At 46.7% G+C, this 15,190-nt stretch overlaps 1 protein-coding gene across 2 annotated transcripts in view; it reads left to right on the top strand.

Moving 5' to 3' along the window:
• The window catches only part of KITLG (KIT ligand), a 211,160-nt gene that overhangs the window by 190,002 nt on the left and 5,968 nt on the right, over nucleotides 1-15,190 (top strand). For both annotated transcript variants that reach the window (XM_069629336.1, XM_069629337.1), the window contains one exon: nucleotides 9,916-10,031. In XM_069629336.1, the coding sequence (XP_069485437.1) occupies nucleotides 9,916-10,031 (116 nt within the window). The remainder of the gene's footprint in view (nucleotides 1-9,915; nucleotides 10,032-15,190) is intronic.

Genomic DNA, 15,190 nt, shown 5'->3' with positions numbered 1-15,190 from the left:
CCGTCGTGGTCGGCCCTCTGGGCCCAGGCCTATGTGTGTTCGCCATTGGTGTCTGAAAGGGCTCCTCTGGAGCTTATTTGTGTGGATTCATGACTCCCCTGGGATTTGGTGCCAGTCATACATGCGCTCATCTCCTTTGTTGGCCAGAGTCGGAGCTTGCTTAGATGCGAGGCTAGCACGGAAATGCCCTTTGTCTGCCGTGCTGCAAGAGATTCAGTGACGTTAGTGCTTTCAGCTGCCATTGATGCACGTGGCTTTTTTTTCAGATTCCGCTTTCGTTGTCTTTTCAGGAACCAATCCCCACTTCAGAATGAAAAGTATTTACACTCTGCATTTCGCATCAAACTCTCCTGAGTTATGAGCGTGGGCTAATTAAGGCTGCTAAAAGAATCGTGTAATCCGTGCAATAATGTACTCCCGTATCTGATCTGTCCTTTATAATCTTGTCAATTGCAGGAGCCCTGTCTAAAAAAAAATGATATTTAGGCCTTGCTTTTGAGTGATTTAAGTTGAATAGATGTATTGTTGCTTGAGGGAAATTTGGCAATTCTATGATTTCGGGCAAAACGAATTCGTCATATATTGAAACAACAATGTCACGTTTCTAACTATCTTGTTCCATTGTCAGTTTGTGTATCTGTTTAACCAGTCTAGACAGGTCTGCGATAATTGTTTTATCAAGTGTGTTCGCCTGCTGAGAATGGAACCTGCTGCATATTTGTGGGTAGGATAATCGTGCATGTACCATTCTTCCTTCCAGTGTTCTGGTCGCTTTTCTTAAACATTGTGGCCCAAGGGGCAAGGATGTGGTTTGGTATTCCATGCTACTACAAATACAACCACTTTTTAAATTATACATATTTGTTCAAATCTTTCATTGACTTAACATCACAAATTGTAAAATGAAGCCTGCTGTCTTAGATTTCATAGGCAAAGATTCAGGGCTTATTTTGTTACCCTACATTTTTCACTCCTCATTAAACAACTTAAATGCATGACACTCCAGTGAATCGGTGCATCCATGAATATCAAAGGCCCTCAAAATCATAAACGATACACTGTTCATTGCACTCTGAATGTACTCAATTGCACTTGATGGACATTATTTCAACAAGGATTCTCTTTTCTCTAGATTGTGAACCCCCAGATTTTAATGTGCAAAGCAGTGATGTAGTGGAGAATGGGGTTGGCCTAAATGAGTGTACTGCAGAGTGTGTTGTTGTGGACCTAGCGCTTGATTTATGTAGCATGTAAACCTTACAAATCCAATATGAGCGAAGAAAAGAAGCTATTGTGTCTGAGGGAAGACGGTACTCCATTATTTGTGGTTGCGTTATACACTTGTCTGATCGACGCCACACGACTCCATGTTTATCTGTAGGCAAACTGGTGGGATCACCTGCGCGCGCAAGGAGGACCGCTGGCTGGACGAACATCATCACCAGTTGTTAACCACGGATGCGGTCGGTAATAATGGCAGGAACCAGCGTAGGATTGTACGTCTGCTTTATTCAACTGTAAACCTGGAAGTGCCTCTTCCACCTCACTTCCTCCCTGTTCCCGTCACTTCCCCCTCTGACGTCTTTGCTGCTCGGGCTGTCTTAAAGGGGCATCCCACGGCAACAGTAGATGAATGGCTGAGTCTTCTGTGAATTTAAAAGCTGCAAAAAGAAATGTAAACCAAAAAGGGTTGATTGCATGAGGATGACAGTCCTTTAGTGGAGCCTTGCCAACAGATCTTAGGAGTCCAGGGTTTTGGACAAGTGGTTCCCCGGAATAAGCGACAGTGCTATTAGATGTATGGGGGCTGCTCCCTATTCCTCCCATTCACTTGAGTAGCTTTCACCTGTTTTGTGCGATTATGGACTGGGGGTGGAAGTAGTCTGAAGCCAGGGTAGTTGCCTGGGCAGGAAGATGTGGGAGCTTTGAATTGAGGTGCACACGGAAAGGTGGCCTTTTTTCTGGGTTTCATGTTGCCCCCGGGGGTGGAAAACTGATTTTGGTTTTCCAGTGTCCACCATGCTTCGGTTTTCCCTGCTGCCTCATGACTCAGCCTCCTAGCTTTTGCTCCTGCCCTCCCTCTGGTCTGGAGCACCACTCGGTTCAAAACGCGAGGCAACTGCAATTTTCTAAATCGAGTATTCGAATAGGTGCTGGTGGACCCAGTGACTTGTGAGAGCAGTGAAGTGCTTGTCCGCCTTGCTTGCGTGGCATGGTTGGTGCTACTTCACCTTCCCCAGGGATACTTCATTAGGAGAGGTGCCTGATACCCAGCTGTTTGCTACCACTGATCAAAACTTAATTTCGATCCCTATTTGGAGGTGGCAATGTGTTCGATCGACCAGTGCATAATAGTCAAACAGGCCAGGTTTCAGTCTTCAAAATGGGTCGCATGCAAGAAGATGGTAAATAACAATGCTTCTAGTGACTGGAGTTAAGGGAATGTGGTTAAAATCTAGAGGGGCCTCCGTTGTGTTGCTTACTTGTGAAAGGGGTGTGGGGCGGAGTGATAGAGGTATGTCGGGCTATGATCCCTATGGGTAATGGGGCCAGCAGTCAATCGTCAGATGCCACTACCAGTTAATAGTGCTTGATGCATGTATTCAGCAAGCATCACGCATGCTAGTGGAATGTGTTTTGGGTGCTGAAGCACGATGATTATGGGGCAGGACCTATTGTTAAAATAAATGTCATTGGATTCCAGTTTAGGTGTTGGCTACATTACCGTGGTGCATGATTGGTTCATGTACACACTCCCACACCACGCGAGCAGAGTATTCTGCCCACAAGTATGTATGGTTGATGGTGGCACATAGGGATGCTGGTATGTGTTTAATTTTTCATACCGTGCTGAATACAGAGACCAGTCTCTAAGCACAGGACCGGGATTCTAACCTGTGTTGTCTTGCTTCCAAGAAAAATGTGAATCCCCTGAGATATCCTCCTGGCCCATCCCTCTTTGGCAATGTTTGCCTTATGGAATGATACCCTGAATTTGATCATCTGGAATTGCCTTTTGCCTTGGCTATCATGCCCAAATGTACACAGCAGATGGTTAAGAGCAGGAACCTATAGGGCGTTTGCAAAATGTTGCATGTTGCAGCGTGGGTGCTGTGACAAACACAGGAAATGTGTCACCTCTCACCATGGGACAGACACCCCTTTGGGTCTAGGGAAGTAAACCTGTTGAGTTTAATACTTCCTCAGGGGCAGGGTAAGCAGGATCCCACTGGGGGTGATTCCCTCTCTGCTCCTTAGATAGGGATATGTGTTGTCCTCTCTTGTCCTAAGAATACAAACGTCTGTTGGTTATATGGGAATTGGCATTCAATGAGTTACCACTTGATATTTCAAAATGTTATTGATATATTATAGATATCAATGACTGGCATGGTTTCTGGCCCTATTCAGGCACCGTCCTTTACCTGCCACAGAGAACAGGACATCCGCCCACCACCTCACTAACGAGGCGAGGAAGAGCCCACCAATATTTTTGGAAGACAGGCCTGAGGAGCACACTGGAGAACCCTGCTCCTGGGATGTTTGGCTTGGAGAGATGAGTCTGCAACCAGTGTGGTGCTGTGAACGAAAAGAGGTTGCAGAATGCATGCAAAGAAGCCGCAGCAAAGAACCAAGGGGTTGAAGAGGCAACTCAGTGGAGGGAGCTGAAGCCACTGATGCAATGTAGAGATGCTGCCAATACCCCACCAAGACTGGCGGGAGGAGAGCACCCACTCCAGCTAGACTAAGGAAGCTGACCAATTGTGACCGTTGCACCTCCCGTTCATGGACTACTGTGTAAAGCTGCGTGGACGCTCTGAAGTCAGGTGGGTGGCAAGGTCAACGGCGTCTCCATGGTGGGGTGAGAACCAAATGAACCCCAAGGCTGGGCAAGAGAAATTAAAAGCCAAGAGAAGCCAAAGAAAGCAAACACCTAGGTTGCGGTGTGAAACCTGTACCCACCACGGAGGGGTAAACAGGAGTGGAGACCCAATTACCTTAATGACTGGAAAGTGAGCCCAAGGCAGTTCCTGGCACAAGACTTTCAAGTCCTAGCAATGCCTTGGGTATCAGATGCCCAGGACTGGTGCAAGTGTCTGACCAACCCAAAGAGGTAAGAAAAGACATTAACCTAAAGAAAATGCACAATCCGAGGTGTGGGATTTGTGAAACCTTCTGGTACCTGGTTGCTTCAAATGAGCAATGGGGGGTCAGGCACCTCCTCTTGAGAAAAAGGAACAATCACTGGGCCAGACACCAACCTCCATTTAACCATCGGTAAAGAGTCTGTTTTAGTGGTAAGGACAGTCATTTGGATCAATTAGGTTTTCTGGATGACGGACCTAGACTATATTGTCGGACATAGGTATTTGTCTCTCGGATAGGACCAATACAGAGAGGGACAGATGGTATTCTTTGGAATAAAGACACTCTATCCAAAAAGACAATGGGCCTCATTACGAGCTTGGAGGTAGCCATGGTGCTATTAGCACCATGGCTACCCCCTTACCGCATTCCGGGTTCCCGAAATAGGGACTTACCGGGTCATTCCAATCTTGGAGGACCCAGGAAGTCCCCATTCCGGGAACCATTCCCCATTCCAGGGGGGGGAGTCTGCATCTGAGCTGAAATTTGCAGTGATCTACTCCTGGTGTGGGGGCATGAAATTGGTGTTTGGAGCTGCTCACCTATCCACCACCCTCTATTGGACATTGATCAATGGGTCCTTCAAATGGGGGTTTAGCACCACAACAGCTGCTTGCATGGGTACCCCCTCCTGGGTAGCATAGATTGCAACTCTTAAGCCCTTTTTGCTTGAGTCAATGAAGGTAGTATGTTAAAGCCTTGTTTTAAATAATGATTCATTGACTGAGTGCAAGGGGTATATATTTTCGGATGCAAGATTGCTTATTAATATGGACAGTCTTCGGGCAATGAGAATGGGAGGCTGAAAGTTGATTGGAATTGAGGTCTTATAGTCCCAAGTGTCCTATTTGGGGGTTTCTATGGTGCTTTTGGGTTAGGTGGGATAGTGCAAGCTCCAACTGATTACGGGGAAAGGGGTGATGTATGTTATTTAGGAGCTGCTATCTAGATATTGTGATGAATCATGGGATTGTGTCACTTCTTCCCATGGTGGGTACCCTTCCATGTCAGGTTATGGAGGTGAGGCCGCTACACTATATTCCCCCTAAGGTTGGTAAAAGGTGGGAGGACCTCACATGGATGGATTTAGCTCATGGGGATGCTGACTCTACTTCCATGATGGTACACCCTAACCTGTTTGCCCTTGAGGCCTTAAAATCTCCAGAATTCCCAGTTAACCAACCTGAGAGTACTACTATCATGTATTGTGATTCTCCCTCCTGTATTCATTTAGAGACTGACCAAAATAAGACCAAGAAAAGACAAGGGCATTGGCATACCTTTTTTTTCTCAAGTACTGAGAAGATTGACGGAGTGATGCTGATTACTCCCTCGTCAAAGCTAGACCGTACTGAAGAGGAGGCCTGAGGGGACCTGAAGATCACCCCTTGGAAATCAGAGAAAGACTTTGATGGTCCACTGGGGTATCAGCTTCAGAATATAAAGAGAAAGGACTACGAAAAGAGAAGCCGGCATGGATGCTGTAAACCCTGGGAATACCTGTGGAGAGAAAAGCGGCAGAGGTTGGTCTGAGAAGACACAGAGTCCAGGTTGGAGGACAGTCTAGAGAAGGCAGGAGTGTTGCGGCAACCAGCAGCTGGAAGGTCGTTCATGGCATGACCTCACTGAGGTGGACCGTTCAGTCAGAAAACTGTGCCAGAACTGGAAAACTAAGTACCCTGCAGGACCAGAGTGGAGAAGCGAGAAGGAGGTGCCAAGCAGACCGGGCAAATCCAAGACTCAAGGATTAACCAGCAAAGTGCTTTCTCCAAGAAGTTAACTGGGGCCACGGTAGACCCAGTAAGGGCTTGGTGAGGATTAAGGATTACATCTTGAGTGATCTCCCTTGTCACAGTAGCCACCCTACGTCTACCCACAATGAAAAGGGCATTGGGATTAATCTCCCGTGCCCCAGTATTTACAAAGAAAAATGCATTGGGAGTAATCTTCCTCATCGGTGTGTACATGGAAGCGTGCATCAGGAGGGATCTCCCTCATTTCAGTGGTTGCCAGAGAAGCCAGACTGACCAACAGAGAACTAATAAGTGTGGGAAGCCTTGGAAGCAATCTCCCTGGATCTAGTGACTCTAAGGTTTGCAATCCAAGTGCTTGGAAGGAGTGTCCATAATACAAGGAGAAGGGTGCCATTCTCCTGGTTGGTGAATTAGATTACAATTAAGACCAGCGGGTTAATCCTGGATAGGACCCATTATTATTTGAAATCTTCAATTTTGGGGAAGGTTGTGATATCTGGAGAAGGGGAATCATTCTCATGATTCAATCACAAGACTTTAAATAAATTGAGGAAAGGCCATTGTTGTCTGGCACTACTGATACTCCTGATATCGGAGGGAGCCATTCTCCTGGATAACTTTAGTTGGTTATTGGGGGTAGGGCTAGAGGAGAAATTGGGACACATGGTTATTTAGTCCTGGTCAATCACCCTGACGATGAGCACCCCAGTTTCCTTAGTTGGGTATGTGTGACGAATTAACTTCCGGGGCACCAGTGGTCCAGTGATGAATATAGGTTTCTAAACCATCAATCGGCCCACACCTCCAGAAGGAATCTGAACAGATTGGAAACGCAGGCAAATTATAAACCACCTTGTCCAATTTTGGTAACGTGTACGGAACGGCAGGTCTATCTCCGAATGGTTGTGGATCGTTGGTTAGTTGCAACACACCGAAAATACAATTACCCAATGATGCTGTCCAGTCAAGGTTGTATACAAATATCTACTTTATTATCACAACAGACAGTTCTAGGAATACTATGAAATACCCCCCACCCTCTAAAGGAATGCAGAGGACAGACCGTTACAAAGAAGGAAAGGGATGCATTCTGGATACCAACAGGGTAGTCGGTGTAGTAAATAATCACAACAGTTCCTTGGCTTCAATACAACGGGAGCAATGGGTCTTAAAATGTTTCTAGGGGCCTTCAAAGAATGATCAGGGGGGACATAATCACAATGTACCTTATGCTTGTAAGTGTTCTTGGGGTTTATTTGCGTTCACAGTGATTTAGGGTTCAAGACAGGAGGTAGCTGCGGCTTTCAGTTGGCAAACGGTTAGGTGAGCAAAGCTGGATGGACGGCTGCAGGCTATATGCAACTGTGACATAACAGAGGTCAGTGTTGCAGCTCGTGGGACTCGACTGGCTTGAAAATTTCATTTAAGGTGGAAGTCGGTAGATGCTCATTGATGCACTTCTCCCAGCTTGTTCACTGGGCTTGTGTCATCCTTATTGTTCAAAGCGGATGGTGTGGCAGGCAGCTCCCTTAACCTTTGGTTTAGCGTTCAGACTGACACTTCCCACCTAGGAAGCTTGCAGCATACCTTAGGAGGACATGTTCTGTGCTTGCTGCGTACCTGTTCTGGAGCTGCTGGGGGTCCTCTGGATTCGGTATCTCCCTCTGTTCCCTGGGAGATGTTTAAGGGAGGGTACTTGCTTCCCTCTTGGAGGTCCTGGCCTTCCGTCACTAGCGGAAGATGTTCAGCAAGGGTCCAATGAGGAGTTATTCTTGCTACTCCTTGCAATGTCTTTAGATTATCCGCCAAAAGAGGGGCTCAACCCTCTTTGGAAGCCAAATGGACCTGAGGGATTGGTGTAGGCTACCCCTACCTTAATGAACCAATCCTGGATCCCCACCAGCAATCTGCTGTATGCGTCGGGTCATAACCCATCTTCCTGTGTTGTGGATCAAATGGTCTCTCTGGTAGTGGAGCTCTGTGGTTCCTTATGAAAGCAGCAGGTCCCCCTTGAAGCTGCGGCAAGACCAGACTTTCTTGCACCAGCAAACCACATTCTTGTACCTTTTTGAACTGGGGCTCCCTGTAGGGTGAACTACTGTAAACACACAGTCCCAGACATGACAGTCCACTGTCAATTGCTACCAAGGGCAGGAGCTGGCTTCAGGTTGACGGTGCATATGAAAAGTTGTTCGGGTTTCCCGTCTCCTTTGTTGGCCTCTGCAGCCATGCACCATGTGGGCCTTTTTTAATTACCCAATGACTAGTATGCACATTGCTGCCACCAGCTGCAGGGCCCAACAAAAGGACTGGGCACATCCATGGTGCCTTTGATAGTTAATCAGGCTGGCTACGGCAGGGGAGAAGGGAAGGTTTGGTCCTCCACTTCTGGAGATGTGTACTCCTCCTGTCAAATCCCACCTGAATATGACACTGGGGACAGCGCCTGTAGGCTGTGTCCGCCCAGAATACATGGGTCAATGCGTTTATCATGCAGTGAGCCTAGGAAAATGTGCGCGGATTAGCCCCACACATTTTCTGGAGGTTGATCTACCATCATTCAATTTCAAAAAAGCCCAAGCGAGCGTTAGAATAGGCAGTTAGGTTTTCCTAAGTCTGTAGCCAAAATGCCACACCTTTGTCCAACTCCTTCCCCCAGCGTGCCACAGTATCCAGATTTCTAGCTTTAAAGCATATCCAAAAGATGAGGGGGAGTTAGGGCAATTGGGCCCGGTGCCAAGTTTGGTGTGCTGTCCAGGGTACTCGGCCGTGTTTTTTGACATTGCCGACCCGTTGAGGAAGAGTGTTGTTCAACAGTCGGGATGGTTCCATCTCTTCCCTATGACTCCTGTCCATACTGCCCTTCTAGATCCAGATGAGCATGCTAAACAAATTGTTTTTTCTTTGCAATTGGTTTTGTTTTGGATCGGTGAAAAACTGTGGTTTCTGGTAGGGATTTAGATGACTGATCAAATAAAATCTGAGGACCAGAATTTGGCAATGTTTGCACTGTGTGCCACCACACACGAGTCGTGGCATTACAAAAATATTCATGTCACTGTTGTTTTGTCTTTCTACAGCGCTCTAAATAGTGGATGATTTATTATTTTGAAAGTTGCTTGTCTGGGAGGCTGTCGGCAGCAGGTGGGAGAGAGGCCTAGTGTTCTGTTGCCCCATCTTATTGTCTTGGTATCCTAGGTTTGCAACTTTGGGACAGAGTGCCGTTTCAAATAAGATGCCTTTGTGCATGTACCTGATTGTGCTACACCTGGGGGGGATGGGGGAGCACGGTTCCTCAAGGGCAAGTTGCAGAAAAATTGACTGTTGGAAATGGGAAGCTCTGTAGTATCTATTAAAGGGATATAAAGGGTGTTTTAGTGGTGCAAGGATTGCTGTACTCCCGGAAACAATTGGGCACTGACTTTTGCATAGAGGAAAGGCAGTATGAATAATCTGATATATTGGCCCCTAGGTGGGGTGGCTGCAGTATGGGCCTGAATTATCTGGTTTAGTGTCCCTGTTCTCCGATGCTATGAAAATGTCCTCCAGGGTAGGTGGTGGAGGGAGGGTGACTGGCTTGGGGCATGCCTACAGGTGCCGTTTGCTCGCCATTGATGTCTATCCCAGTCTGAAGGCAAACTATGGGACGATCCAAGTTGAACTGAGAATGGGCGCTCAGGGGGTTCTTCAGTAGGTGTGAAGGAGGGGCTGTGGAGTGCAGAAAGAGACAAAAGAATGTGGCATTCCCCTCACCTAGAATGGATCAAACTATTCGGTCTGTTGGCAATCGCCCTGCAGAATGTTATGGTCTGTTTACAATTAAATGATTACAGTGTTTTGAAGGAATGTGTTTGTACAGTAAATGTCGTGCATACATTTGTTCTTTCTTGTAAATAAATTTGGCCTGTAGTATGAGCTTTGCACATACAAATTGCCAGACGTAAGGGAGATTAACTCTAATCATTTAAAATGATGATCCTTCAATGTCAAATCTGTTCTTCTGTTTCTTTTTTAGTTCCAAATGCAAAGCCTGATTCCACAAGTGGTTTGGCGCTGGAAACTCCATACGTGGCATTGATATCTTTGTCTTCTCTGGTACTGGGATTCATCATTGGAGTGGTATGCTGGAAGGTAAGGCTTCACGGAATGTACAACATGCATGGAAAATGTTGTATTTTGCAAGTCCACTCTGTTGCTATGACCTTTAGCTGCTACCACGGAGTGTCTGCATGGAGGATTCCCTTGGGGGAACAGGGAAAGGGATTGGTTTCCTGTGGCTTTGCCTCAGCGTCATGTGACTATGGCACAAGGCGCTGAACCGCCACTACAGAAAGCCAGAGAGATGCACCCATACATATTGAGTAATACCACAATATGAAGAGTATGAGAATGTAAATCCTCAGGTGCACAGACCATCTACTGCCAGAGGCGTTGCTAAAGGGGCTATAGCCCTGGGTCTTTGGTTGTAGCCCCGGATAGAAGCTCAGGTGCTACAACCAAAGTGTTAGCTAGCCCTGAGTCCCGAGAACTAAAATCAGCGCACTCGGCTGCTAGCCTTTTTGAATTCCTGTTTGGGAGCTAATACTAGCTCTTTTTGTATACACCCCGCCCCCCACACCCACTTGAAACCAGCGCTCTCTTGGTACACTTGGTTCAGGGTTGAGAAGGTTGCATTTTATCTAACCAGCAAATTCTGATCTAGTCCCTTGGGGACGCATTCAGCATTCTCCCTTCTAATGACTTTTAATGCAAGGAGGTAACTAAAGCGCGGGGAAGGACTTTACTAATGTGTGGCATATGCGTAGAATTCCAGAGAAAAGTATGGCACAAGTTGAAGGGCCTTTTCTTCACAAGGCCAAGGTGTCCTCAAGGAAGGCCACTGATGGAGCAGGCACACTGCAGAGGACTTGGTTACACCTGTAAGCCCATGCTCACAAATATCCTTAGTGCCCCAGTTATTCTGCATCTAGAACCTTGCATTGGAGGGTGTCTGCGCTCCCGAAGGTCCTGTGGGCCGAGTTCCTGGGGCCTGCGCACAGACGTCACTGGCAACAAGTTCTCTGTAATGCAGCTGTGTGGACCATGCCCATTTCGGGCACTGTGTCAGAACACACTTGCTGCCAGGGGGGTAGTGTGTTAGTGCTACATAAAACACAACACATCCTAAAGTGAAAAATCTGAAAGTTCAGTTATACTATCCGCAATCTACTGAAGAAACGTTCCTCTGGGGCTTCCAATTTGGCTTCTGCCACAGTCGGTGCCTGGAGGCTTGGCTCATGAAGGCCAGAAAATGTACTCACATTAGGACAAGGCTGCTCTGCTCATTCTCTTTGCCCTCTCGGCTGGTTTGCAAGAAGCTCTGGACATGGCATGCACATCTAGCCTGCATTTCACATATAAACGGTCAAATTACTAGTTTTGCAATCCAAAAATTCCAACCTTAGCTTGCAGTTACTACAGTGTCTGGCCCGATTTTCAATCCTGTTAATGGGCAAGAACAATTACACAGATGACACTTGGCCCTCCCCTGCCCCCCTACCAACTTCAAGAAATATTCTGTGGTTGCCCGCAAGCCATACCCTGCTTTCCTTGCCTAAAAAAGATGCAAGGTGACCAGGAATGCTATCTTGCTTGAGGGACCTGTGGGTGGCTCACACTACTCTTCAGGTGGCTGGCCACTAACCATTGCATCAATTACCCACATTCCTGTCCCCTTAAAGGAACAATGTAGAACTCGTTAATTTTGACACAGACCACATGATAACGTCCGGGTGAACTCGAGATGTACTTCTACCATCCTCCTATGACCTGGGGATCTAAATCCAGTCTGTTAACATTCCACAGATGCGCTAGACCAGGGCTCCAGAAAAGATTTGAAAGCAAGAGTATTTTATTCCCGATTTTCTTTTTTTTAAGTTTTGGCTAAATGGTTGTTCTGGAGTAAAAACATAATTCACTATTCAATGTTTTTTTGGGGGTAGTACAAATATTAGTCTTAACCGATTATTCTTCAGGAATCGATGCTTTTGTACCCAGTGATTCTTGCCAATTAAAATATGCCTTTTTACCATGGTTACTCCTCGTATCGGGCAGAAAGGAAACTCCATTCTATAGCGTTGCTCGACTGATGCCACTGATTCAGACTGATCCATAAAGCTGTGGTGGTGGAAGCTGGCTGTTTGGGACGACTTTCTTTTTCGTTTGGAGTTTTTGTGCTCCATAGTTCAGTTTGTTGCGAGGATCTGCCTATTTTTTTAGAGAGTAAAAGCAACTGATTAGTCTCTTTCCCATAGGACTGCTGAAGATATTTGCCTCTTATCTGACTTTTTATAATGGCATTGAACCTACATGAAGCCTCCTAAAAGTGCATGGTGTCTAGAACTCTCCTGCTCGCCAGAACTCGCGGACCTTGGCAGAGCTTGCACCAAAACTGCAACCAGTGGCTTGCAGATCTCTGGAAAGGCAGACTACCAAACTATTTGTAAACGTATAGCTCAGTTGGTTTTGTGGAAGTTCTCTGCAACTCTGAGCTATTCTGCTAAAAGATGTGATTCTTGGCTGCTAGATCACAAGCAAAGTGAAGGTGAAAGCTGTTGTGACCGAGTCCATGCTTTACCTTTTACCCGCGCATTGTCTCGGGAGGATAGCTCAGGGGCAACATGATCGCTTTGGAAGCAAGACAACACGGAGCAACACAGGTTCGACCGGGTCCGCGCTTAGAAAACTCTGGGTATTAAGCGCGCGCATTATAAATAACCTATCATATCATTATCCATGCTTCAGGGCAGTGTGATATCTTAACCCACCACCACACTACTTTAAGGAGCTAGCAGAGCAGCGTGCAGGTACTTGCATTCAGTGGACTCGGCATCGCATTGTTGGTGTGCTTTTACCTTTTGGCATCTAGTTGTCATTTGGCTCAGTGTCATGGGGCGTCCCTTCATCCATGTTTGGCATTTACAAGAACAGCAGTGCTGCTGGGACTTCCTTCTAAAGGCAACGAAAAGCTACAGACCCGAGCACGAGTTTGTTAGAAACCCAGTACTGGATAAAGGAGTGCAGCATGACATGGGTCCAGTTGTCAGCCGTGCCTTGCTTTGTCGCACGGCCTTTATTGGTAATGGCTGCGTCCGCAGGCTCTGCTCATTATGGATGCCATTGCATTGGAGCTAGCAATGAATTCTTATTTTTCCGGACCATTGTACTCGTGCTGAATTAAATTGAGGCCTTTGGGTGAAGGGAATGCAACACCCATGGCACTTAAATCTATACCAAAACAGATGCTCATTTTCTGGGCAAACCGAATTTCTCACACAATTCAAATGATTTTCTGGGGGTCTCGGGGGAGGGCGCGCCCCCACCCACAGACCCAACAGTGTTTTGTTATGCCGCAGACCAGTTACATATGTTTGCCTCAAAGAAGGCCTTGTATGAAACAGGAATTGTGTGAAACCTGGAGGCGGGACACTTGCTTGCCAAGGAGCATGGAAACAGATTGCTTGCATAGGATATAAAAAATGGCTTTAAAAATGCATCGACTTGGTGGTTCCTAACTGGGCTGTTGCATTGCCTGCAAAAAGGACGCCATTGGCGACCATTACCGAGCATGTCGTAAAGCAAACGCAGGTGGTGCTTAATCGTGAATATCAGTGTTTCGTAAATCTGTTTGTGGGCACTGTGCCACGTATATAAGCACTTGCAGCCTCATTACTTTTTAAACAGCCCTCCAAGATATCTCCTCCCGATAAGAGTATTGTGCGCAGTGCAACGCAGAGGATTAGGGTGTGGGCTACATAAGTAGCTTTGCAGCCGACTCCCAATTCAAGTGCCTCTTTGATGTCTCCTCATTTGCTGATCTTTGACATGATCACTTCTACGAAGGACTTCTAAAGGGCATTAGTCCGCGAACATTATTACCTTAATGGCCCATCCCGCATATGATCCCAGTGATAGCAGTAACAAAGCCGTCTCAGGGAGGAGCCCCTCCCTCGGGTGATCTGGGTGATGGCGGGCAATTGCAGATCCAAGCTTAACTGGAAGACGGGCGCCTCGTCACCAGTCCATCCCTATTCTTCATGTATTGGGCACACAAACGCTGGATTCGGAGAAAATAATGGCAACTCAAAATGGCTCCACGGTAGGATCTCTTGTGGCAGCTTAGAGGTGCCGACCTGCCCTGTTTGTGTGGAGACTCCCTTTAGCTACTGGGAATTCCCCCCTCCCCCATCCCCCTCAGTGTTTTGTGAAAACATGAACTAACGGGTTCCTGTAGATACTCGCGATAAAAATAGCAAACCCTACGCTTAAGTGATCTGTGAAACTGGAATCTCCTTCATCAAAACAGTTTTCTTGCTATCATTTCAGGTGCTTCATTTTATCGGATTGTTGAGTTTTTTCTCTTTAACTTTGAGCACGGAGGCTGCATGCTGTACTAAGTGGCCATTCTTTAGGTTTTCTCATTTGGGGATCGTCGGTGGGGCAAAAAGGTGCCCCACTTTCCCATTGTTTTGAGTAAATCGATTCCCGTCTGTTAATCCACTTGTGGAGTTACTTTTTGGGAGATGCTCGATATGAGACCGAGACCCCTGCATGTGTAGAAGCATTGTGGCTCCTCCTAGCTATCCGTGGAGAAAGGACCAGCAATTTCTGACGGTAATCTGGACCAATCATGAACTACTGCAACCACATAGAATTCCCCCCTCCTCCCAGCACCCCCGCCCCGTGCGTCAGGGTTCAAGAAAGACTCCTTCATACTTTTAAGGTGAGTGTGAAATGGTTGATGTCCAACTGTAATAACCACAACAGTAAGTCTGTGTGTGTGTTTTTATTTGGGCTATTGGGTGGCAGAGGCACCTGTACACCCAAACTATTGCAGTAGAGCACAGACAGAGACATGGCATATGAGGAGAGACACAACGCTGGAAAGTGTTTGGTTATTTGCCCACCTATTGACTGCCCATGGCCATTCCCGCCCAATTCAGGTCTCTCCCCAAAACACTGCTTCACGGGGGCTCTTTGAGATAACTTTAATCAAGTCTATTTATCAAACGTTGAAATCAAAGGGCCTGGCATGGCTTTTTCAAAGCACTTGCCTGAGAGTTAATGACTTGATTGAAGTTGTAAACCCCCTACTTATGTAATAAAAATGTCTTAACTTGGTCTGCCTTCAGCCATTCGATTTTGTTGGCACTGTGTGTCCTTCACTAAAGTCCCGTCATTAACAACCATTGGCAAAGCCAACTGTTTTGGGTTGTGTAGAAGTATTGGGAATTTTTCTGCTCCTGCTATTA

Source organism: Ambystoma mexicanum, chromosome 12 (genome assembly GCF_040938575.1).
Source record: "Ambystoma mexicanum isolate Mex_15411 chromosome 12, UKY_AmexF1_1, whole genome shotgun sequence".
NCBI classification, from domain to species: domain Eukaryota; kingdom Metazoa; phylum Chordata; class Amphibia; order Caudata; family Ambystomatidae; genus Ambystoma; species Ambystoma mexicanum.
The sequence above is the reverse complement of the archived record's forward strand: the minus strand, read 5'-3'. Positions and strand labels throughout refer to the sequence as shown.